This window comes from Hippichthys cyanospilos, chromosome 12 (genome assembly GCF_059441005.1).
Source record: "Hippichthys cyanospilos isolate Australia breed blue-spotted pipefish chromosome 12, RoL_Hcya_1.0, whole genome shotgun sequence".
NCBI classification, from domain to species: domain Eukaryota; kingdom Metazoa; phylum Chordata; class Actinopteri; order Syngnathiformes; family Syngnathidae; genus Hippichthys; species Hippichthys cyanospilos.
The window spans coordinates 19,301,507-19,327,500 of NC_142380.1; the positions used below are offsets into that span (position 1 = coordinate 19,301,507).

Genomic DNA, 25,994 nt, shown 5'->3' on the forward strand with positions numbered 1-25,994 from the left:
TGGAATGCCCATCATTGGCTAACACGTTTGTGAGGCGGAGCTTAAAAAAAAAACATTAAAAAACACATGGACAGAACACCGACAGAAGGAAATTTACTTTCTGGTGATCTGGATCAGAAACACGCTACATTTAGTGCTCAGTCCGTGTATTCTTTTTTATAGATTTTTGTCATAAAAAACATGCCAAGAGACACTGAAACACCAGCCTGCCCAGCCAAAAGCGGGCATTGGCAAACGCGTCGGCAACGCCACTTCGCTCCCCTTCTACTTCTCGTTGTGGAAGCAAACTGGCATTGGGGCATTGGATCACGGAAAAGCCGAATCACGGAGCCAGTAACCACCGAAGCAGACTTACAACAGCTGATAGCCAGAGCTCAGTCCGTGGCATGCACTGCCCTGAAAGCTATGCATGTCAAAGGGGACACACGGAAATCGTTCCAACTGGCTCCCGCCTTAACCAAGCGTTTTTGTCTCCTCTGGCAAGCTCTCCACGATGGAAGCTTCCAAAAACACTCAACCACCCCCGCAGATATCTGTTAGTGCAAGCACTCGCTCAAAGTGGAAAAGTGCACACACTGACAGTGACTCGTAGTTTGGATAGATTGTATAACGTGTTACTTAGTATGTATGGTGTTTTCATTTATTTACATTCATTTTCTGTTTTTGAATAGATGCGTTCTTAACACATTTGAGTGACGTGCTTGAAAGAGAGAGAGTGGTGTGGCAGAGGAGACTGACGTGAAAGGGTAAAAAAAATTTGACTACCCATTGGTCCTGTCGTTTTCTGCTATTTAGTAGGAAGACAGCAGGATTAGAAATCACGGTTTTAACCTTAGGTAATCCGAGAAGCTTTTTCCTTACCCTTCTCAAGTTTACAGATTGCACAGCTTGAATAATGTATATGAATTTTTTGATTTGATGAGTACTAAGTTAACCGCTGCAAATAAAGAAAAAACTAATTTGGCTCCGTTCTCATGCAGAGTGTGGCAGTTTCTTTAGTCATTCAACTTTTTAGTGACAGGAGGGGGAATGACCCCCCCCCCCCCCCCACCCCCCACCCCCACCTCACGTCATCAATCCAATTTCAATGCTACCCCCTCCGCTGTCCCTCGGTCAGAACGCAAATGGATGGGCCGAAGACCAGGAACTTCCTACCCCACGACCAGGAACTCATAGTTCTTGGACTGTTTTGGTGTGAAAGGGGCTAATGTACCCACAAATGAGACTCCTCCCGCTGTCACTAGTCTGTTGTCGATGTTGTAATGGATATTGATTTGGGTAGCCAGGGCAATCACCCTGTCCGTGCGGGATAGCGTCAACTAGGGTGGGGAAATTCCAATGACTCATATTGGCTCCGGTTTAGAGGCCAGTGGATTAATCTTCCACCGTTCTGTCGCACTGCTGGAAGGCTAGGAGACCCCGACTCAACTCGGCACTGGCACTGCTCAACCCAGCGCATGCAGGTGATTGCCTACTCCATTCAGTAGCTCCCAAAACTGGGCCAGTCCCGTCAGATCATTAATGGTAAAGGTTATCCTAGCCTGTTTAGATGCAAATGAGTTGAAGGAAGAACAGAAGGGAAGAGTTTACTAAAAAAGCCTCCTGTGTTTTGGGATTTCAACATAACATTCTGGGATGAAAAGCCAGGGTTCAGGAGAACCAGGGAAAGACAGCTGAGGGGAAAGTGGGGGATCTGGAGATAAAAGAGCAGCTGCCTGAACTAGCATTATGGTGATGGCCAGTAGCTTCTCCGTGATCTTCGCTAGATGGTGTGACTGCTGGTCCAACACTTACTTCATTCTACCAAGGCGGTCCAAAGCGGACGGACTGCATGCTGTGTCTATGACTGACCAGATTGTATTAACCCAATCAGAGACAGGACCCAAGAGGCAGGCAACAGTACTGAACAATTGGTTTATTGGAGACAGGGGACAGAAAAACTGAGCAGATCCAGGACAAGAACTCCAATCAGTTTGGGGCAAGCAGAATCTTGGTTGAGTAGGTAGAACATGTCTTCCTACCAGGCAAGCAAAAGTTCAGTTTTTCGGGGCAGGCAGGGTCGAAAGCAGGCGGGTCAGACAGAGAAGGAAGGCTAGAAAACATAAGAAAAATAATCTGGCAGAAAGGGGCAGGATATAGTGGGTGAGTGATTGGCTGATTGGGTTGGAGTCTGACAGGTAGGAGAGAGGCAGAAAATGGGCAGACTGTGAAACTAATTCATCATATAAACCACAGAATTTATGAAAAACAAAAAAAAAAAAACCTATGAGGTGAACGGTAATACTCTTCAAAAACAGACATCCACACTTGGACGCACCTTCGTCTCTCATGTTCATGTCTATCTTGTGTCCAGCATTTCGCTCTCTAAAGGAAATTCCCTGGAGGTGGCGCTGTAGAATCTCTTGGATCACATCAAATAGAGGTTGCTCCTGTACATAAACACTGTATATCTCAATACAAAATTACAAAATGTTTATATTTCAGGGTGGTTGAAAGCAGTCAAATTCAAATACTTTTTAATTATAGTAACTTTAAGATGTGTCCAGCTTTAACATATGAAGTCACTTACCACTTCTGGTATGCAAGGCTCACTATCATCAGTTGGGTACATGCGTGTAACAGGAGACTGGAGGATACAATGCCCTTGGGGAACATGGCAGACGTAATCCTGAAAAGTAATTGAATAATAAAGAATTGAAATGTATAACCAGAAAAGGGGGCGTGGGGTTGGCAAACCACGCGATCCAGTTGAAAACATGAATGCCTCCGGTGAATTAGGTAACATGTTTTAATAAACTGTCCTATCAACTGCATGTAATACTTGAAAATGCAAGCTGTTGTACTGCAGAAGAATTGTCTGATGGCCTTTCCTACATTGGGCTATCCTTTACTTTTTTGCATACCAACGTGTGTGTGATCTGGTACTCTGTGTGGTGTACAACACAAAAAAACATACAGTAGTGAAGATTGAAATTTCCCCTTAAAGGGACAGTGTGTAAGATTTAGACCATTTTTCATTACGGACAGCAGGAGGTGCTGCATTCACCATTGTCCGTAGCCATAGCAAACGTTCGCCTCCAGAGAAGTGCCACCAATGAGTGTATTTAAAATATACTGTTGGTCATTAAGAACACATTAATTTGCAAGTTTCTGAAATGTACAATCACTTACAGTAATGTTTTCCTTTTTAATGACAAACGATCTAAACAGACAGAGGTCTACAACAGTAATAACAAAATAGTCATTAAAACGTCAATCTTCTCAGCTATTCGTTTGAATTAAAATGTTTGACGTTTGACGTATGTAATCATACAAAAAATTAAAACAACAAAACTTTTCAGCACCAGTCGTCCATGCCAATTTTGATATAAAAAATTGATGTACTTCGTGATGGTGCAACACAAAATTTTAAATTATAGGTCAACTTGAGCATGGGTCTGAGAGCTACGGCCATTTTAATCGGTACATTTTCGGTAAAAAGGGGTGTGGCCAGCTTTGTAGAACCCTTAAATCTCAGGAACTACTTGGTCAATCTTAAAAAACAGGTATCATTGGAAAGAAAATAGAAGGATTGGTCCTATTTTAGTCATTTTACCTTTGATGAAAAATTTTCATAGAAAATAATCACGTTGATGTACAGAGGTACATATTTTGTCTTGAGATTATAGGAGATCAGATATTTATGATAGACTTGTATCCTCATACACATGATACGTAAAAAAGTATGTAGTAAGCCCTATAAGATCATTCGACCTGCACTATAATGTAGCATAAGTTCATCATTTTCAGAGATATGAGCTGCTCAGCAGCAACAGGCATTGGCTGCAAACAGTCCTCTGGCTTGTCCTGTTACGATAATTATTGTAAGTAAGAATATGGCCTAAAAGTGTGCATCTGTGCATCAAAACTCGGCTTTTGTGGCTGACAGACCAATATTCCTCGAATGGTGTAAAACAACAAAACAAAAATCTAATCTTTAAGTTACTGTTTAAAGGACACACCCATACTTTTAGCCATTTGTTTTGGGGGAAAAAAGTATATGCTGTATTATTTACATTTGGGGAATATCTGGTGCACCTAATAAATTGACCAAGAGAGTTGCCACCTGGGATGGAGAGAGGGGCTGAAAATCTGTGGCATACCTAATCAATTTTCCAAGATGGCTACCACATGTGGAGGCCATAGGAGTGAGAATATTTGGTGTACTTAGGAAATTGTCAAAGATTACCATCACATGCATGGTGAGGTTGGTAGGTGGGTTAACGCTAGGAAAAAATCACTAATTTGTAATCAACCTAACGGAAAAAAAAGCACACACAAAGTGTGCAAATAAGTCACTATAACGTGATTTAGCAAAATTTTACTTGATTTTCCAAATGTATCTTCTCTGGATTTGAAAGAAGAACGTACTGTTCCATTTTAGGAGAAACTTACAAGTGTCGTATTCCTCCATCTGAGGACAAACTGACCAAAATCAACATGGACATGGTGTAAAATCCTAGTTCCCGTTTGCAAGCATTTATAAATTAATGTGTGGTGGCATTTTTAATTTCAATGCATTATTTTTTTTTAACTTCTTAAATTGGTTTTAGTTGTTTTTATTATTTAATTGGATGCTAAATACTGTTTTTAGAACGTGTTGTTCTTTTTGTCTCACTTAGCAACAGACGTCCAATTACGTCCAGTTAAATTGGTTTTAGTTGTTTTTATTTATTATAGTTGTTTCTAAATATTGTTTTTAGTATTGTTCTTTTTGTCTCACTTAGCAACATAGACGTCCAGTAGGCTACTTAACGTCCATGCGCTTATTAGCAGCAGCCTTTTTTTTCTTCCTCTATTCATTTTATTGGGAGTTTTTGTGTGCATTTAGAGAAGCAGATGCAATAGTTTAAATTAAATAGTCCGACCAAGACGCATGTTTTGACACCACATATGCGGTCTTTTTTTTCTTTCTCCATTCATTTCAATAATATCAATAATGAAAATTTTACAGCAATTCTAGTTCGTAATGCCGGCTCTGAGAGTTTAACCCAGCATTGGATTAGAACAGTGGTAGGGAACTCCGGTTCCTCGAGAGCCACATCATGCCTATTTTCGACGTCCCCCTCACTTTTCACACGTGGTTCAAATAATCAGCTCATCAGAAAGCCCTGTGGAAGCCTGATAACGATCCTGATAATTTCAATCAGGTGCGTTGAATGTGAGACAATGAAAAACAGGTAGGATATGGCTCTCGAGGAACTGGAGTTCCCTACCCCTGGATTAGAAGGACAATGCAATTCGCTTTGTATTCACGTCTGTGCGCTAACTGGCAGCAATCGTGGTATTACGTAACTATGTCAGGGTACTGTTTTAAAGCACAGGAGTGCCAGTATATGAGGAATGTGGGAAAAATGACCAAAATTGACACAGATATTGTGATAACAATTCAGGAGCTAGGATTTTACACTATGTGTTGAGTATTCTGGGTATGTTTAACATTTTTTAATTTGTCGAGCATATAGTGCTAAAGAAATCACTTTAAGAAAAAGCAAGAGCAAAACAGGCACTTTTTAAATTATTGTTATAGGTATAGGAATTCTATAACTAAAACATGAGATTACTGTCTGAGCCTTCCATGATTTCTCACATCAGAATATGCCGGGTCGCAGGTGAGTAATGAACCTGCTAGAAGGGGTGTGGAGTCGTTAAGGCTAGAGTTAACTGGCACTAGGCTGGACAGTTACAACACACATAGTATACTTAGGCTAGGTCACTGCAATCCACACACTGTTTCATCACCTGCTGAATCCCCTACTGATAAGATTTCTGCTGAGGTGGTGCTAAATAATGAACGTAGCCATGCTTCCTCAACCGGTCGGATTAGTGACATAGTACAACCTGATTACCACATTACTAACATTGCAACGAGCTTTTAATTATTCAAAATAGAAACTGAGACCCAGGCATCAAAATCTTATTAATATTAATACTACTAACTTAAAGTTGGTAGTATTTATAAGATTAATATGAAGGACTCCGAAGAAACCTGGTTAAAACCAAATGAATTTTTGCCACTAAATGAGGCCTCTCCCACAAACTTTCTGGGCTCACACGTTGCTCGTCTTTGTAAAAAAAAAAAAAAAAGGGGGGGGGGGGTCACCCTAATTTCAGAATCTGGTCTTAATCTTAGCACAAGCACTAATCACACCAGGACATTTAAGGCTCTTGTTATGCGATAGAGCTCCTCACCACCATTCTATGGAGTATAGTTATTTACCGTTCTCCCGGTCCATATTCTGGATTCTTAGATGAATTCCCTGAATTTATGGCTGATTTAATAACTCATATGGATAATATATTAATGATAGGTGACTTCCATATTCAGATGACCTCCCCGTTGGAGCCACTTACTGTAGCATTTCAAGCAATAATCGATGCATTAGGTTTTACACAAATGATAGAAGCAGCGATAAACTGGAATAGCAATATTTTAGATTTAGTGTTAACCTGTGGCCTAGCTGCCTCAAATGTCACAATTTTGCCGTATACTAACGCTATGTCTGATCATTATCTTATAACATTTGAAGTCCTAGCTCAGTGAGGTCTTATTGTCCACAACCAAGGCTTTAAGAGCCGTGATATTAACTCCTCAACCACAGCTGCACTTTCTAAACTACTGCCTTTCGCAACAGCTGCCTTTCCGTCTTTCACTGGTTCAGTCAATAGGCTCACAAACGATTTTAATACGGTTCTTTTAAATTCCCTAAACTCCATAGCGCGGTTGAAACTTAAAACTCGTCCAAAGCGGCATACTCCGTGGTTTACGGATGAAACGCGTATGTTTAAATTGTTAAGTAGAGAACTTGAGCGTAAATGGCAAACAACTAAACTCGAGGTTTTCCGTCAGGCCTGGTGCGATAGCTTGCTGAAATATAAAGAGGCTCTTAGCTAGCAAACACAAATTACTTTTCCAAAATTATTGGTCTTAATAAAAACAACCCAAGATATTTGATACGGTAGCAAAGCTAACGCAACAGCAGCAGATTAATCATAGTTCCCTCCATTCAGCACACAATTTCATACGATTCTTTACTCAGCGGATTCAGCTAATAAGGGACGAAATAAATAAGGCAGCGCCACTTACCCCCTCGGCTGTGATTGCTGATGCTTGTTCGGACAATCAGGTTCATGAAAGTCTGGTTACCCTGTCTCGGTTTGATTTAGTATCCCTGGATTGTCTTACACACCTGGTTAATGCAGCAAAGACGACGTCCTGCATGCTTGACCTACTTCCAGGCAAACTTGTTAAAGACTTATTCCTGATCTTAGGATCATCTACCTTGAATATTATCAATTTGTCGCTATCCTTTGGCATTGTGCCTGAAGCTTTTAAGATGGCTGTCATTCAACCATTACTTCAGAAACCTCACTTCGATCCTGAAAATCTCTCGAATTGTAGACCAATGTCACATCTTCTATTTATTGCGAAAATTCTTGAGAAAGTTGTAGCACAACAGCTTAGCGATTAGATGATTGATAACAGTACATTTGAACTCTTTCAGTCAGGATTTAGGGCCAACCACTCAACTGAGAGAGCCCTTGTAAAAGTGACGAATGATCTTCTTCACCATGGATTCCAACATCTCATCAATATTATTATTGCTTGACCAAAGTGCCGCATTTGACACTATTGATCATCATGTTCTTATAGAACATCTTGCATCATGTGTTGGTATCTCGGGATCAGCACTTTCTTGGTACAGATCTTACATCTTGGGAAGGACGCATGGTGTCTCTTATGGCAATGCGATCTCTGAATCTTTCTCAGTTTCATGTGGTGTCTCGCAGGGGTCAGTACTTGGGTCCTTTACTGTTTAACATCTACATCAGGGGTCTCAAACTCCAGTCCTCGAGGGCTGCAATCCTGCAGGTTTTTGATGTGTCTGTCATTAACTCACCTGAATCAAATTATTAGCTCATCAGCTGGAGTTTGAGACCCCTGATCTACATGATCCTTCTTGGCAATATTATACGTAAACATGCTATTAGTTTTCATTGCAATGCTGATGATACCCAACTATACATGCCTTTAGAAATAACAGATCCGTGCAAGTGCAGTAAAATGGAGGCCTGATTTGCCGAGATTAATCAATGGATGTCTTCCAACTATAACAATAACAGAGATGTTTATTGGCCCTGCTCATCATCAGCACTTGATTAAGAATACCACTTCGAACCTGGATAACTCAACTATTGCCCAAAGCAGTTTTGCAAAAAACCTCGGCGTGATATTTGACTCAACTCTCTCTTTTCAAACACATATTAGGAACACGACGAGAACAGCGTTTTTCACCTTTGCAGTATCGCTAAAATTCACCCGATTCTGTGTATCTGTATTTGTCTGTATTTGGTACACGCAGCATCCACTTCGACCTGTTGAGCCCAGACGGGGACTCCTCCCACCTGTGGTCTCTGCGGAAGGTTTCTGTTTTCCCCAAATTTGGGTTTTGAGTTTTCCCTTTCCCTTCTGGGAGCTTTGAGCAGAGGATGCTGTTGTGTATCTATAACGAAAAGATGTCTCCGTACGACTTCTTTTTTCAAAAGAAGTCTCGACATGACCTCTTTTCACCTGTGAAGCCCTTTGAGACTTCGGTGATTCAGGGCTATACAAATAAAATTTGATTGATTGATTGGGTTTGTTTACATGTTTTTTTTTTATTCTAAGGTGAAGTTATTTTTAACATTTGGTATTTGTAGATATTTAAATCCCTTATGAACTTTTGCAGTATGCTTTTTTTTTTTTTTTAAATACAGTATTTACATTCTAGTTTCACCCTACCTGAAGACACTGCAGCCACCACCACACAGCATCACGACAATTGAATCTGGCAAAACGACCCTCTCCCAGCAGGTTTGGGATTAAAGCATGGCGTAATGTCCCTGCAAAGGCCAAGATGATGTTTCTGAGGACACAGCAGAGGGCCACATTTATTGTTTAGTAATTGTAACCAATTAAGAAGTAGTATCATCAAATAAAAGCATCGCACAAGCACAAAGACAAAGTAGCATACCGGGCTTCAGTGTGCCTCCCAGTGAGCAGCATCAATCCTCTGAGAGCAATAAAAGTGTCTCTGCCCCAGCAACGAAAAATTCCAGTAGAGAAATGAGGAAGACCTGAAAGAATACATTTTAATTAGTACTAATTAGGAGTAGCCATAACATATATTTTTGTTTACATAGAGAAATAAAAAAGCTTTAGTTAGTTGGGGACCTGCAGCAATTGTCACACAGCATTGCTCCTTTTGGCCAGTTATTGGGCTGATGCAGTACGGAACGTTATCAAGTTTTGTTGAAAGAGGAGGAAGAGCAGAGAAGCGTCCAACTCCACACATCTGAAGTGAACCCAATGCCACGTGTCGCACAAAGCTTGAGCCACTTTGAATGAAACTGAATTAAAATAAGCAAAACATTTACTCAGCAAAGTTAGTTTTTCTTCGATTACTCGTCAAGTAAAAAGGACTGTGTTCAAAGTTACCTAGCTACAAAACAACTACCTTGACATGAGTTTGTAAGTTGCATCCAGGGCTGTGGTAAACGTTGACACAAGGATAGCATCAAAGTAAGAGGGAATGAGATAACGTGGGATGTGTTTCAGATAAGTAAACATGGCCTCCAGCCATTGGCCAACCTGCCAATATAAAATTATGAATTTAAAGTTATTTCACCCAGATAGTTTCATAGGGAGCATTTTTTTAAATATCATAGTAGCTCATGTTCACACATATACAAATACCCTTTCAGGCTGTTGAATTTACCTGTGCCAGAGGTCCTTCTCTCTGTATGAGTCTATTGGAAATATATTCCATTAGCCAGTCGCCTTGTCTGAGATTAGAACATACTGGATGGCCCAGGTCATTGTTGACACGTATATCAGCCAAAACTGACATCAGACCTGCATAGACATAACCACAATATTCAGAATAGGGTACTGCTTTTTTTTTTTTTTTTACTTGTCAATTTACATTACTAATAAAGACTTTATTTTATATACAGTATACTTACACTTAGATAATATTACTCTGGTATTCACGAGTATGCATGTAAATTGCACTGGAAACCTAGAGACTACACAAGACAAGCTTCACATAAATTTGCTTTAAAGGCAGTCATTATATAAGGAACATCATACATGATATTGTTTGGATCAATATGAACTGTATTTTGAGGCTGTGGAACACTTTGTCCAAATGTTTTCTAAGCAGGTTGAGAGCAAGGTGAAAGGAAAGGAGCGACCAGGTGACGTCTATATTCAGTGCTCTCGTTTGCCTGCGTCCCTGACGCATGATTTTTGCCGTGGGATGCATAATTTCAAATCAACGACGTCTCCTAGACTCAATGTTTATCTTTTGCTTGTTTTTTTTTGTAGGGGTGTCGCTAAACATTTGTTTTACACGAAACAATTGCAGCCTGCAGCGGGGGGTTCTCTCGAGGTGACTCTGCTGCCTTAACCAATCTCATTCTCACATTGATTTCCTGGTTTATACTCTTGATATGACACACACTCTTGAACTGCCTCAGCCAATTGCTACTTTGATGCTACTTTCACGAAGCTCATACAATTTCGCTGCTCACTTGTAAAAAATATTTTCATCCTCAGCCAATTGCTGCTTTGATGCTACTTTCACGAAGCTCATACAATTTCGCTGCTCAATATTTACATCCCTGATTCGTCATAAATGTACTGGGAAATATTAGTATTTTTTATTTATTTTATTTTATTTATTTTTAATATTTTTTTTTATTTTTTTTCACAACACAACACATATTTTGGAACTGCAATTTCCTTGGAAATGACAATGTATCTTGTTCTACCTTTTTTTTAAATTTGGGTTAAATCTCATTAGAATAGCTATATCATTTATATCTAGCTTCAAAGAACAGTGATTGTCCTCATGTTTTTTTGGGGGAAAAAGGCATGTTCCTTCTAAATCAAAACTTAGTAAATGTAAAAAAAAAAAAAAAAAAAAAAAACGTTTTCCCTTTTTTTACTGTCTTGCAAAGCACACTCAAGTTACATGATGACTCTTTGCACATCTAGAATTTAAAGCAGGGATCATTTTTGATTGAATCAAATCATTTTGAATCAGAGACCCCAAAATCGAAATCAAATCATGACACAGTCAAAGATTCCCAACCCTAGTTTTTGGAAACTAAAATATGAATTATTGTCCATTTAGTCTTTTAGCAAAATATGACCACTTACTAACATGTTTTTCAACTTAGTCCACCATGTTTGTTTTGATCGCGCAGGTCACGTTTTCCCATTTTTAAAAGTTCAATATAGTCCAATATCACTTACCTTGGAGCCCTGCGTATTTGAAGGTTCCCCATCCTGGAATACTGTAACATCCTCCACCATCCTCTTGTTCTTCTGAATCGCAGCGAAATAGCAGGACATTCATGTCTGCTAGTGTTAGCTTTGACATCAGCCTAGGTGAGAGTTTCACTTAAGATAGTCATTACTGTACAACAGAATGATGCTATAAAAGATAAAACCCAATAAGATAAACTATTTGAAGCAGTTTTATTTAACTTGAGTAAATATAAATTGAGTCCACTACAGTCAATAAATTACGACTGTTACTAATCCAACTCTATTACTACTACTATTACTAATAATAAAAACAAAAGTGCTTCGAGCAGATCAGTTGATTGAAAATCAGGCAGTTCACATTGTTTTCAGCCAACCTAGGACAAAATCTCTTCTTCATTGATGTGACACTCAGGGTAAGCCAAAAGATACTTCTACAAAAGCCTAAACCTGTATCGTCATACAAAGCCACCTAACTGAACAGCATGGGAGGTGAGAGAGTGACATTGAGGTGAGCAATTGTGCTCACTCCCAGCTTTGTAACTTAAAATACAAGTTCAATGAGTGTAAAATATTTTAGACTTCTTCCTCACTTTAAAATTAATTGGATCATATCTCAATAATGTGCTGTGTAGTTGAGAGGTCAAACATGTACCCACAAACTATGCAGCTGTGTGGCATTGTCAAATGTTGTTTTATGATCATTTTTTTAATTAGCGTCTTACACTTATGTATTGTGATATGTACTGTGCTCAAAAGTTGGCATTTTAATAATATAAATCATATAAAAAAATAATAATAATAATAAATATGGCTATCATTCATACACCCATGCATTTTCTTTAGCCGCTTATCCTGACGAGGGCCACAGGCTTGTTGGTGTCTATCCCAGCTAACTTCGGGGACACCACCAACTGGTTGCCAGCCAATTGCAGGGAACACAGAGATGACCAACCATTCATGCAACCAATCACACTCAAGGACAATTCAGTATGTACAGTATGTACAATACACCTGTCATGCATCTTTTTGTAGTGTGGGAGGAAGCCGGAGTGCTCGGGGAGAACGTACAAACTCCACACGGGAAGGCTGGAGCGAGGTGGATTTGAACTTAGCTCCCTGAACTGTGAGGCAGACGTGCCAACCACTGATTCGCCGCGCTATCATTCATGTATTTTCTTATTTTATGCTAAAAATCCCTGAAGAGTTTTAGTACGAAAAGGAATCAAATCAAACAAAACTTGGCTGAGATTGACCCATGCATATTGTAGCGTGTGCAGTATGTAAATATGTGTATAGTCAAATTTAGAGCTAAAACAATGAAAAAACAAAATAAAAACATTGCGTTCAATTCGAGTGTTTGTAAAAGCAATTGGCAATGATTTGATGGATTGACCTACAGTATATCAGGGTTGTCAAACTCATTTTTAGCATGGGCCATAGAGTGGTTATAGTTTCTGTCGGAGGGCTGTTTTGACTATGAAGTCAAGTAAGTTTAAAGTATGATCAGCACACGTTTATACATTTTGAAAATTTTGTATTTTAGCCAGAAACTATTAGCGGGCCACATAAAATGATGTGGAAGGCCATTGTGATCTTTCTCTTTCTGTTTTGCTTTCTTTCGCATTTAGGTGCATACCACCGCCTTATGCATAAGTGTAGCACTCCCATTTATCCATCAACCTCAGGTCTCTCTATTGCACCCCTGAGTCAACAAGCCACACAAAACCCAAAATAAAATAATCAGAAGAAAATGTATCATGAGCTACACCGAGATGAGAAATCTCAATACGTTAGGGTTAGGTTTATCTCACGGGATCTGTTGTGAAAGATTATCTCCCATCCATACTAAATAAATTAGAATACCTTTTAAACCAAAGACTCAGACATGGGTGCCAAAAAATATGCACATGACATCCCTTCTAATACCACATTCAAGTACCTTTCTAGAAACTCAAATATTTGACAATATCTGTGAAGCTCCTATCCTACTGAGGAGTGAACATTGGCGAATATTTGAAAATGTAGCATCTCTGTTAATCTCATCATAGTTTGTTCAAGGTCGTAAACGTTGGCTAAACGTCAGCAAGACATTCACTTGTGCTGCTCTTGTACTCTGGCAAGAAAATTTTGAACAAGAACTAAAATTAAAACTGTTGGTGAACATTTTGCAAATGTTCGCAACCTTGATGAGCATTTGCTATCTGCAGCAAGACTAACAATGTTATCCACTTAGTAAAGTAACGGCTTAAGCAGCTGTCTGTTGACTAAACATTTGCTCTAACTTGAAGAACAGTTTCCATATGGCATAAGGTACATTGCAGGAGATACCTTACATCTTGTAATATGTTACATCTTAAGATAATACATTGTATTACATTATTGCTAATGATACTAGCTGGAAAACCATATATATATATATATATATATATATATATATATTAATATATATGTATATATATCCATATACACACACACACGTGGACTCACTGTGCCAAAGGGATCTTCAGGGCTTCCGACGGGTTTTCATCTACTATACTGCCTTTTCTGTATTTTAGGCTGAACTGGGACAGAAAATAACGGAGTGCCCCAACCAACTTCTGGGCTTTCGGGTCCAAACTAACCCTACAAGGAAGAGAGAATGTAGAGCATCTTGTGATATACTGCACTTTAGAGCCCTGTTTAAATAAAATCTCTCTCTCTCTCTCTCTCTCTCTCTCTCTCTCTCTCTCTCTCTCTCTCTCTCTCTCTATATATATATATATATATATATATATATATATATATATATATATATATATATATATATATATATATTCATATTCTGTTCACTCCTCCAAGCAAACATACATTACACACAACAGAGCAAGTAATGATGGACCATAGTAGGCAATAAAAACAGTAATAGGGCTATAAAGGCAATTATAATGAGGCACTGATATGAGAATACTGTCGACTCACATTCTGAACATATTATGGAGTAGATGGAAATGGAATGGAAGAAATCATATACATATGAGGATGTAAAATATTATGTAGTTAGCAGCATTACTGCAGTGTGCAAGAGTAGTAAGGTGCATGTGTGCATGTGATAAAGTGACTGGTGATGGATCAAATTAGTGCGTGAGGGATTCATTCAGAATGCTGATGGCCTGTGGGTAGAAGGTGTTAGCCAGCCTCATAGTCCTGGCCCTATGGCTCCTGTAGAGTATCACTGATGGCAGCAGTTTCAACAGATTGAGTTGTAGGTGTGTATTGTCCTTGATGAGATTGTGTGTCAGAACCCTTTTGTGGTAAATGTCCTGCAGAGAGAGGAAGGCTGTTACAAAGATGCGCTGTGAGGTCTTGATCACGCGGTGGAGAGCCTTCCTGTCTTGTGCTGTACGGTTGCCATAACAGACTATCATGGAGGTGGTGAGGACACTTTGAATGTACATCTATAGAAGTCGTTGAGAATCTTAGCTGGCATGCCAAATTTCTTCAGACTCCTTGAAAAGTACAGATCTGCTGGGACTTTTTGATGATCTGTATGTCGGGCGTTCTGGGACCAGGTGAGATCCTCGCTGATGCAGGTGCTGAGGAATTTGAAGGTTTTCACTAGGGATGTTCCGATACCAATTTTTTTTTGCCTACCGAGTACGAGTACTGGCATTTAAGTACGTGTCGATATCGAGTTCCGATACGAGTACTTAATAATACCATAACAACGGCTTTAAAATTGCAATTTTTAAAAATTATTTTTTTAATAACGTTTCCTGAAGAAACATGGCACTGCTTCGACAATTTACTTTCACAACTTCAACATATTTCCAAACGCCAATACTTCTATTTCTACTTCTACTCCACTATTCCTGAGGCAAATATTGTCACATATAACATAAGCATACATCTCAAAATCTATTACTTCTGTCGCGTTTGGCGTAGCAACAACCAATCGGCTTTGGGAACGTTCACACACGGGCCAGGAATGAATCATGGCGGCTGCTTTGCGGTCACCTGGAGCTACCCAACATGGTCAGCTGAGCTTTCAATACAAAAACGGAGCCAAGCAAGAGCACTGACCTGGCTTGTATAATGGTGGAAGGGAGAACTCGGCACAACTGCTATATGTGCAGTGTTTGCTTCTTTTTTTAACAGCTTGGCTGTTGAACCATAGTTACTGTGCTAAGCTAACGAGCATTTAGCGACTCGCACTCACAAAACGACTCACGTCGAACGTAAACGACGCGCGTTGTCGCGCTCTATCTGACGCGGCATTAGACAAACACACACACCGTGCCCACCTGTTTGGCTGCCCATTCCCCCCCCCCCCCCCCCCCCCCCTCAAAACGTTCGCTCTGAATCCATTGCGCGTCGCACATAGCACAGCAGTCTGTTGATGACGTAGTAGTATCGGGTGCGGTGGCGAGTACGAGTACAAGTACGAGTACTTAAAATACGCTGATATCGGTGCGAGTACCGATACCAGTATCGGTATCGGGACAAACCTAGTTTTCACCATCTCCACCTCTGTCCCATTGATGAATAGTTGGGGTTTGTGAGGCTCAATCTGCCACCTTGGGTCTGCATTGAGGTGGAGATTTTTGCTGACACCAGGCCACAAGGTCGCCACGTTTTTCCCATATGCTGTCCCGACCCCACCAGTGCTCAGCCTGATGACTTTACAGTGGTGTCATCCGCATACTTAATTACACTGGTGTTCATCTGGGAGACGAAGCAATTAAAAGTGAAGATTGTGTAAAGCAAAGGGCTCAGCAAACAGACCTGTGGTGTCCCTGTGCTTACAGTTCTGATGCTGGATGTGTGGTTGTGGACTGAATGTAGTGTGCCTGTGAGAACGTTTAGTACCCAGTTGGAGAGGCGGGGTGCCAGACCAAGTACAATGAGTTTATCTGTCAGTTTGTCAGGAATGACTGTGTTAAATACTGAGCTGTAATCATTGAAGAGCATTCTTACATATGTGTACCTGCCCTTGAAGAGCGTGAGGGCTGTGTAGATGGCCGTGTTGACTGCATAGTCAGTGGACCGGTTCTGACGATATGCAAACTGTATAGTGTCCACGGTGTCGGGAATGGTTTTTTGATATGAGACGTGGCAATCCTCTCAAAGCACTTCATTGTTATTGGAGTGAGTCTGTCTGTCTGTGATGTGTTGAAGTCCTTTCCACATGCGTCAAGAGTTAGGAGTGGAGTAATAACCCTCCAGCTTCTGCCTGTACTCTTTCTTGGCCTCTCCGATGGCGCTACTCAGGTCATATCTGCCCTTTTTGTATTCCTCAGTGGTACCTGAGACAAAAGCAGATGCGCATGCACTTTGTTTGGCCCTCACATCACTGTTTATCCAGGGCTTTTGGTTGGGGTATATTCTGAGATGCTTAGTAGTTGTAACTATCTCTATGCATGTGCTAATGTTGCTTGTAACTGCAGATGCATATTAATCTAAATCTACAATGGCTTCCCTCACGGCTGCGGTTCTGAACTTGTCCCAGTTTGTACAACAAAAGCAGTCTTAAAGCACTAAATCAGTTTCATCATTCCGAGACGCTGAGAAGTTTTCTGTAGGTGGGATACAGGAATATGGAGATGTGGTCAGCCCTCCCAAAATGAGATCTTGGCAAAGCAATGTAAGCACCTATCACATTGCTATACATTTGGTCCAGGATGTTATCTTCCTTCGTCGGAAAGCTTACGTGCTGATGGTACTAAGAATGAACAGTTGTGAGGTCACAGTGGTAGAAGTTCCTCGGTTTGATGAATACAGCGTCCAACTGTTTGGTCTCGTGTTTGCTGATGATGTCCTGCACCTGGCCTAGCATGCAAGCAGTGTTAGCTCGTGGTGGTATATAAACAGCTGTTACAAAAACAGTGCTTAACTCAAAAAGGCAGCTAGAAGGGACTGCATTTCATCATCAGCAGTAAAATGTCTGGAGTACAGTCTTTCGCAACACATTGTGCATCGGAGCACCATAGTTAACTCACGTAAACACAGACACCACCACCTCTGCGTTTACTGGATGCGAACTGTCCTCGGAAAAATGGTGTGTTTCCAGCTTGATTGCAGAGTCCCTTATCCTTCTTCAAACAGGTTTCAGTGAAAGTGAAAACACAACAGTCTCTGATCTCATAATGAATGCCAGTCCGGGTTCTCAGCTCGTCAATCTTATTCCAAAAGGGGGCGGACATTAGCTCGCAGCAAGCTAGGTACCAGTGGCCTGGTAGCCCTAGCTTTTACCCTAGTGTGCAAGCCTCTCCTCTTTGCCACATTTCCGCTTTAGCTGCTTTAAGGTACTGTCCATGGGGAACAGTACCTCAAGAATAAGATATTGACCTGAAACTTTCACAAATGTTAAGGTAAGGAAGGAGGTAAGGAAATCATCTGGGATTTGAACTCTAAAAATCTGAGGAAGGTTAACATCTCAACAGATGAAATTGGGCAAAAATTGTTCTTTGGCCTCAACCCCCAAAAGTGTTTCCATTTAATTTACAACTAATTATTTTTTGCGTGTTGTAATGTTGCGAGGTGTGGGTGTGTGGCATTTAATGTCAAATTATGACAATAGAAAATTTGATTTAAAATATTTGTGTAAATAAAACCTGATTTGCCATTTGGTATAGCTGGGTGGTGGTGACATTTTAATGGTTCAACAGTTTTATATTTATTTATTTTTTTTCTCAGTAACACGTCAGTATTGCAGGAAGTCTCCCCAAAAATCTGCCTGCATTATTGCACAGGGAGACAGGATTTGCAATGAAAAACGCAATCATATTCTCATCTTAGTTTTTATATTTCATTCGTTATATTTGATTTAGGTTTCAATCCAAATGAACAAGCATTAAAGTGGAAATTTGTGGTGATATCTTTATCATGTTCCAGACTTATTAGTCACATATGTGTCCATGATGTGTCATAGGTAATAATTAAATGTTAGGAGTGACTACTTTGAGAGCCATTGATTATTTTATGCTTGCAATACATTATCACGGTACATTATTAATCAAAAGGCAGTTCAAAACTTTTACCTTTTTTTGTTTAAAAAAAAAACTTTATTCAAACAATTCGCTATTCTCTCCGAGGTGGCTGGGTCTACTCTCATTGTAAATAAAGGAAAAATGTTGTGACACACCTTGCTCTTAATTTTTCAAAGAACACATTCAATTAAAAGTAGACACATAGACCCAATAAAGAAAGAGACCCTGGAACTGACGTTGAATTTGTATTATTCACAGCTGACATGGAGATTTGCTTCAAGGTAAGGAATCACATGTCACATATTGCACGTACGCCTGTGTTGATTCATATTATTTCACATGGCTGTAGGTCCGTCTGGCTCCTGTTCGCTTTGACTCCAACTTGTTTGTTGACAGTTTCACAGGGACGTGCTAGCTGGCTTGTCCATTAAAAAAAAGTCCATCGTAATGCTCTTCATCATCTACTGATTACAGTGATCCATCATTTTTCGCGGTTATTGGGGACCGGATGTGAAGGGAATCATATATTAGGTTGTTATCATTATGTGCTTAGTTCATTGTTACCCATTTATGCAATCCTAGTTCATCTTGACCCTGTCCTTAGATAGAGCTGTTGACGCACGGAAGTGTGAGCCGGGACCTTGGCCCAGCTGCCGGTGGCGCCCGGCTGGCTCTTTCGTTGTGTCTTGTAATCTGCTATGCTTTTGCTCAATAAAAGCCAGGGGGGGACGGCTGGGCAGGGAAAACTAGCGTTGGAAGACCCACGAGTTACATTTGCCCAAGCTTTTTTCCCTATGCCCGGCATAGAAAAGTCAATCTTGGCTGGTCTGAGTTACTCTTTTTGCTGTTTAAGCAGCTAGGCTTGTCCTAGTCTTCTTTTCTGAGATTTCTCTGACACCGGACCCGCCCCGCAATAAGTAAATCCCGCATACGAGCGACATGAGAGACACAGAGAAAGGAAAGAATACTTTTGGGATCCTGAAACTTATTTAGTTCTTCGGGACTGCTTTGATTGCACAAAATGGGATGTGTTCAAAACCGCAGCCGTGTGTGAAGCTTCTGACACCGTAGATTAGAAAGAGTATGCTTACGCAGTCACCAGCTACATTAGCACATGCATAGAGACAGCTACAAGTACTAAACGTGTCAGAGTATATCCCAACCAAAAGCCCTGGATAAACTGATTTGAGGGCCAAATTACGTACACGTGCATCTGCTTTTGTTTCGGGCACCACTGAGGACTACAAAAAGGCAAGATATGAGCTGAGTAGAGCTATCAGGGAGGCCAAGAGACAGTACAGGCAGAAACTGGAGGGCTATTACGCCACAACTGAACCTTGACGCATGTGGGAAGGACTTCAGCACATCACGGACTATTGACAGACCAGCACAATCATATGCAGCCAAGCCATACAGACAAATGAACTGAACACATTTTACGCCCGCTTTGAGGCTAAGAATCCTGATCAGCAGGGAAGAATGCTGGGTGATGACGCTAAGAATCTTGATCAACAGAGGAGAATGCTGGAGTGTGCACGGGACCCTCCTCTCATGGTGACACCAGAAGAGGTGCGCAAGGTTCTGAGCAAAACAAACCCGCAAAAAGTAGCCGGCACAGATAACATCCCCGGCCGTGCACTCAGGTTTTGCTCATCGGAGCTAGCTGATGGGTTTGCGGACGTCTTTACCTGTCCCTTGCACGAACCTTTGTCCCCAAATGCTTCAAATCTACCATCATCGTGCCTGTCCCTAAGCAACGCACCGTGACCTGTTCTATCGACTACCATCCCATAGCGCTCAACCCAATCACAATTAATTGCTTTGAGAGGATGGTCATGACACACATCAAAAAGACCATTCCAAACTGAGATGGAGATGGTGAAAGTCTTCAAATTTCTCTGCACCTAGATCAGCGAGGATCCCACCTGGTCCCACAATACTTGACAGATCATCAAGAAGTCCCAAAAGAGACTGTGCTTTCTGCGGAAACTGAAGAAATTTGACATATCAGCAAAGACTCTTCACAACTTGACAGATACACAATCCAAAGTGTCCTCTCCACCTCCATCACTGTCTGGTACGGCAACTGCATGGCACAAGACATGAAGGCTCTTCAGCATGTGATCAAGTCTGTGGAACACCCTTACCCTTACTGCAGGATATGTACCACACCAGGGTTCTGCGGAGAACACACAACATCACCAAGGACAAGACACACCCACAAAATGATCTATTAGAAATGCTGCCATGAGGCAGACGCTAAGGAGCCTGAAGGCCAGAATGCCTGATTGGCAAACAGCTTCTACCCATGAACTATCCAGATTTTCAACAAATCCCTGCATGAATTAATCTGTCTTCTACTGTCTGCATAAACAATATCTTGCACTAACATTTTGCACTACATTATTTATTGCTATTTATTTACTGCTTGATGATGGAAAGTAGTCTGCTGCTCGGGGAAGTGAAACAGAATAAGAATTTCATTGTGTGGTACAACTATACATATGACAATAAATTTCTTGAATCTTGCCTCTTGTAATAAATTGGAATTTCGAGTGTAAACTCTGCCTTTTAATCAGGTTTGGTATTAGTTGGACATACAAGCAACTGTGGGCCGCGGCTCACTGTGATCCAGACTACGTAGAGCCAAGACATGGAAAGAGAAGGCAAAGCAGTACAATCACTGTTTAAGGTTTAATAATCTAAGATCTAAGTAAATATGTGTACTGCAGTAAATGGGCGTCTGAGGAGTGTCCCTGGCAAGTGCATTTAAAGATAACTTGCATGGTCTGGCATGCAAGAAAACATCACAGCACGTATTTCTGCGAAAGACAGAAGGCGCGAAAATCAAAGTGCAAAGTAGCAAGGGATCACTGTACTTCTTTCTATACACTTCAAATACAATTCAAACCTTTGGCTGTTTTGAAAAGAAGTTGAGACCTTAAGGAAATTGTTTATGTGAATTAAAAAATGGACATTTCTATCAAACGTAGTGTTGTTTGTTTGTATGTACTGTAAGTATGCATCTATCTATCTATCTATCTATCTATCTATCTATCTATCTATCTATCTATCTATCTATCTATCTATCTATCTATCTATCTTTCTTTCTTTCTTTCTTTCTTTCTTTCTTTCTTTCTTTCTTTCTATCGTGATGCCTCACTATTTTGCGCCTCACCTATTGCTCCCTCAGTGCAACTACAATTCAAAGTGTCCTCTCCACCTCCATCACAGTCTGGTACGGCAACTGTACAGCACAAGACAGCAAGGCTCTCCAGCGTGTGATCAAGACTCACAGCGCATCTGTGGAGCAGCCTTCCCATTACTGCAAGACATTTGCCACACCAGGGTTCTGCAGAGAACCTCATCAGATCAAGACTCACAGCGCATCTGTGGAGTAGCCTTCCCATTACTGCAAGACATTTGCCACACCAGGTTTCTGCAGAGAACCTCATCAGGAACAATACAAGTCAAAGTCAAAGTGCTAGACTAAAAACTAAAACTAAAAACTAAATACGACAAACCAGGTATGGCAAGAATACCCCAAGACAAGACATAAATAGCAGCGTATGACAAGACAATCCAAAAGTACGAGACAAAGCAAGACAACTCTGATTGTGGTTGTCCCAGCTGTGTGCATTTGAGGTAGTTGTTCTAGTTCTAAGTGTAATCGCTAGTGCAAGTATAATTAGAAATAAATATGGCAGCAGGAAGTCTGTGAAAATGTTGCAAGTGTATAAGCAAAGTGTGAGTTTAGGTGTGTGAGTGGGGGGGGGGGGGGGCACTGTAGTCAGTGCAGCTCCCGCCCCACACGGCGATGCAGCTGGTGAGGATGCTTTCGATGCTTCCTCTGTAGAATGTAGTCATGATGGGTGGCGCCGCACTTGCCCGCTTCAGTTTGCGCAGGAAGTAAAGACGCCACTGTGCTTTCTCGGCCAGAGATGCAGTGTTGGTGGTCCAGGTGAGGTCATCGCTAATGTGCACTCCCGGGAACTTGGGGCTGCTCACCCTCTCCACTGCAGCACCGTCGATGGTTAGTGGGGGGTGTTGGGTGTGGCCTCTCTGGAAGCTGACAACCATCTCTTTGGTCTTGCTTATGTTAAGCAGGAGGTTGTTGTGTTTGCACCATCTGGAAGCTCCACTTCTTTCCTGTAGTGGGTCTCGTCGCCATTGGAGATGAGGCCCACCAGTGTTGTGTCGTCAGCAAACTTCACAAGGTGGTTGGAGCTGTGGGTTGCTGTGCAGTCATGTGTCAATAGGGTGAAGAGGAGAGGGCTGAGCACACAGCCTTGTGGGGCCCCAGTGCTGAGGGTGATCCTGCCTGAGATTTTGTTGCCAACATGCACCACTTGAGGCCTCTGGCTGAGGAAATCCAGCAGCCAGTTGCAGAGTGAGGTGCTGAAGCCCAGTTTGTACCGTTTGCAGGTGAACTGTTGTGGTATTATGGTGTTGAACGCTGACCTGAAATCTATGAACAGCATTCTCACATATGAGTCTTTCTTGTCCAGGTGGGTGAGTACCGGGTTGAGGGCAGAGCAGATTACATCATCTGTGGATCGTTTTGCCCTGTAAGCGAACTGGTACGGGTCTAGGCTGGGGGGCAGGATGGATTTTATGCGTGACAGGACAAGTCGTTCAAAGCACTTCATGATGATGGGTGTCAGTGCCACCAGACGATAGTTGTTGAAGCAGGGTAGGAAGGATTTCTTTGGCACAGGTATGATGGTGGCAGCTTTGAAACCTGATGGCACAATGGCTTGCCTCAGGGAGGTGTTAAAGATGTCTGTAAAAACATCTTTCAGCTCCTCTGCACACTCTTTCAGGACCCTGCCAGGGATGTTGTCTGGACCTGCTACTTTTCAGGTGTTGATGGCGGAGAGTGTCCTCACGCTGGCAGCAGACAGGCACAGAGGCTGGTCGTGCAGAGGTGGTGGTGTTTTCTGTGGGCGGGTGGTGTTCTGTTCCTCAAAGTGTGCAAAGAAACTGTTTAGGTTGTTGAGCAAAGTGATGTCACACACAGCTTTGTGGTGCAGGTTTGTAATCTGTGATAGCCTGAATGCCCTGCCATAGGCTGTGTGCATTCTTGCTGTCCTTGAAGTGGGAGGTTATCTTATTTGTGTATTCTTGTTTGGCTTTCCTGATGCCACGGGACAGGTTGGCTCTCGCTGTTCTCGGGGCTGATTTATCCCCAGCTGAAGGCCTTGTCTCTGGCCCTCAACAGCCTGTAGAAGTCCCCTGTTAGCCATGGCTTCTGGTTGGCCCGTGTGGTGATCCTCTTGATGTGGGTCACATTATCCGTGCATTTTATGATGTAAGAGGTCGCTGTGTCTGTGTACTCCTCAATATCTGTGATGCTGTTGTAGATGGCTGCTTCCTGAATGTCCCAGTCTGTTGACTCAAAGCAGTCCTGTAGGGCTGAGGTCACCTCCTGTAGCCACACCCTTACTTCTTTCAGTGCAGGTTTGATGACTTTCACTCTTGGTCTGTATGCAGGCATTAGCATAATAGTGAGGTGGTCAGAGGCGCCAATGTGGAGGAGGGGCGTGGCTTTTTTACGCTCCTTTACGCTGAGTGTAAACACAGTACAAAATGTTATGTACTCTTTTTGCAAAATGGATTTGTTGATGAAACATGGGAAGAAAAGTTTTGAGATCAGCATGGTTGAAATCCCCAGCGAGGATGATGAAGCCGTCTGATTGTGCTGTTTGTTGTTCACTCGTTCAGCGCCGCAATTCTGTTGCTGATGTTAGTTGTGGGGATTTAGGTAGCGACCAGCAGGGTTGAACTTATCTCCCTTGGAAAGTAGAAGGGGTGACACTTCACGATGATGAATTCCGCCAGAGGTGAGCAGTGTTTGTATACTACAGTGGCATCCCGGCACCACGCTTCGTGGATGTAAACACAAACGCCGCCACCGTGCGACTATCCCCCATCTGTGAGAGCCCTGTCGGATCTGTAGCATGTTAGCTGCTCTAGTTGTATAGCGGAGTCCGGAATGTTACTATTTAGCCATGTTTCAGAGAAAATTAACACAGTCACTCACTTTTCGGTTTGCTGATCTCAGAAGTCGGATATCATCCATTTTGTTGTCCAGTGATCGAACGTTCGCCAAACGGATAGATGCTATGGCCGGGCGAGTTGGGTTTAGCCTCTAGCCTAGCTCGGATACCTCCGCGCTTGCCCCGCTTCCTCGTCGTGGTGCACCGCTTCCAGCGCCTCCTTTTCCAGGGGAGGGGTAGCAGGCGAGTACGGTGAATTAGCAGGCCGGCGTAACAGCCCCAGTTCCCTTAGAGAGTTCTCCAGTTCCGTGTTTAAAACTTGGCAAATCTTGCTTCTCCGGATGTGTAAGACGACCCGTCGACTGTACACGTATTGTGGTGTAAACTGACCGGAAAAACTTTCAGACAAACACTTGTTTGACGAACAAAACAACGCAGTCAGAAGAGCGAGTGGCCGCTGCGTCTACACGTGCTGCCATCTTGGAAAAAAAAAACTCAACCAAAAGCACAGGGAGACAGGATTTGCAATGAACTGCTGCCATTCGGCAGATGCTACAGGAGCCTGAAGACCAAGACTGCCAGGCTAGCAAACAGCTTCTACCCAAAGGCCATCCGGATTCTGAACAAATCCCTCACGCACTAATCTGCACAGAGTAGGAAAGCTGCTAAATACATAATATTTTGCACTACAGGATATTTTGCACAATCATCCTTATCCTCCACTCCATCTACTCCATAATATGCTCGGAATGTAAATACATTTATTAGTGGTTCATTATTACGGCCGTTATTGCTCTATTACTGTTTTTTGTTTTTGTTTGATTGCCTACATTATTATTTGCTCGATTATGGAACGTAGTCTGCTCAGGGAAGTGAACAGAACAAGAATTTCACTGTGTAGTATAACTATGCATATGGCAGTAAAATTCTTGAATCTTGAATTAAAAAAAAAAAAAAAGAGGGAACGTCTATTGTGTAGTGTAGCTTTTTATATATACACACACACACACATATATATATATATATATATATATATATATATATATATATATATATATATATATATATATATATATATATATATGTAAGTTATATATATATATAACTTACACTGAAAAGATGTCTCTGTACGACTTTTTTCGAAAGAGGTCTCCACATGACCTCTTTTCATCTGTGAAGCCCTTTGAGACTTCGGTGATTTAGGGCTATACGAATAAAATTTGATTGATTATATATATATATATATATATATATATATATATATATATATATATATATATACACACACACACACACACACACACACAACACATCTGAATAACAGTTTTTTTTCACAGAATTAATTATTTAATTCAAGACTGGACTCCATATTACTATTGTTTTTAACAAAGGTCTACACCTACAGTTAATTTATTTGCCATGTAGCAATAAAGTATCTCTCAAAAACAGTGATTGGTTTTATAAAGTCATGCAATTGTTTGAGCTAAACAAGTAAAGCATTTTCGCTCTACTTCAAACTTCCTTGAAGTTTGCAGTTTTGAGTAGATGAGTAATAAAGTACCTGAAGGCAATCACACTTCCCGGTGTCAGTTTCTTAAAGCTGACTTCCTGTACAAACTCTGACGGACCTTTAGATGTTATGCCAGCTTGGTTCACCAATGAACTTTCCTGTAA

General features: G+C 41.4%; 1 protein-coding gene across 5 annotated transcripts in view; it reads right to left on the bottom strand.

The window, feature by feature from the left end:
* agla (amylo-alpha-1,6-glucosidase and 4-alpha-glucanotransferase a) overlaps nucleotides 1-25,994 on the bottom strand; it is a 107,036-nt gene that overhangs the window by 17,035 nt on the left and 64,007 nt on the right. For 3 of the 5 annotated variants that reach the window (XM_088428892.1, XM_088428894.1, XM_088428893.1), the window contains exons 19-28: nucleotides 25,882-25,994; nucleotides 13,844-13,978; nucleotides 11,342-11,472; nucleotides 9,798-9,934; nucleotides 9,537-9,670; nucleotides 9,254-9,429; nucleotides 9,054-9,156; nucleotides 8,822-8,945; nucleotides 2,570-2,668; nucleotides 2,318-2,450 (exon numbers count right to left, since the gene is read on the bottom strand). In XM_088428892.1, the coding sequence (XP_088285018.1) occupies nucleotides 2,318-2,450; nucleotides 2,570-2,668; nucleotides 8,822-8,945; nucleotides 9,054-9,156; nucleotides 9,254-9,429; nucleotides 9,537-9,670; nucleotides 9,798-9,934; nucleotides 11,342-11,472; nucleotides 13,844-13,978; nucleotides 25,882-25,994 (1,285 nt within the window). The remainder of the gene's footprint in view (nucleotides 1-2,317; nucleotides 2,451-2,569; nucleotides 2,669-8,821; nucleotides 8,946-9,053; nucleotides 9,157-9,253; nucleotides 9,430-9,536; nucleotides 9,671-9,797; nucleotides 9,935-11,341; nucleotides 11,473-13,843; nucleotides 13,979-25,881) is intronic. The other 2 variants (XM_088428895.1, XM_088428896.1) reach the window with 1 other exon arrangement.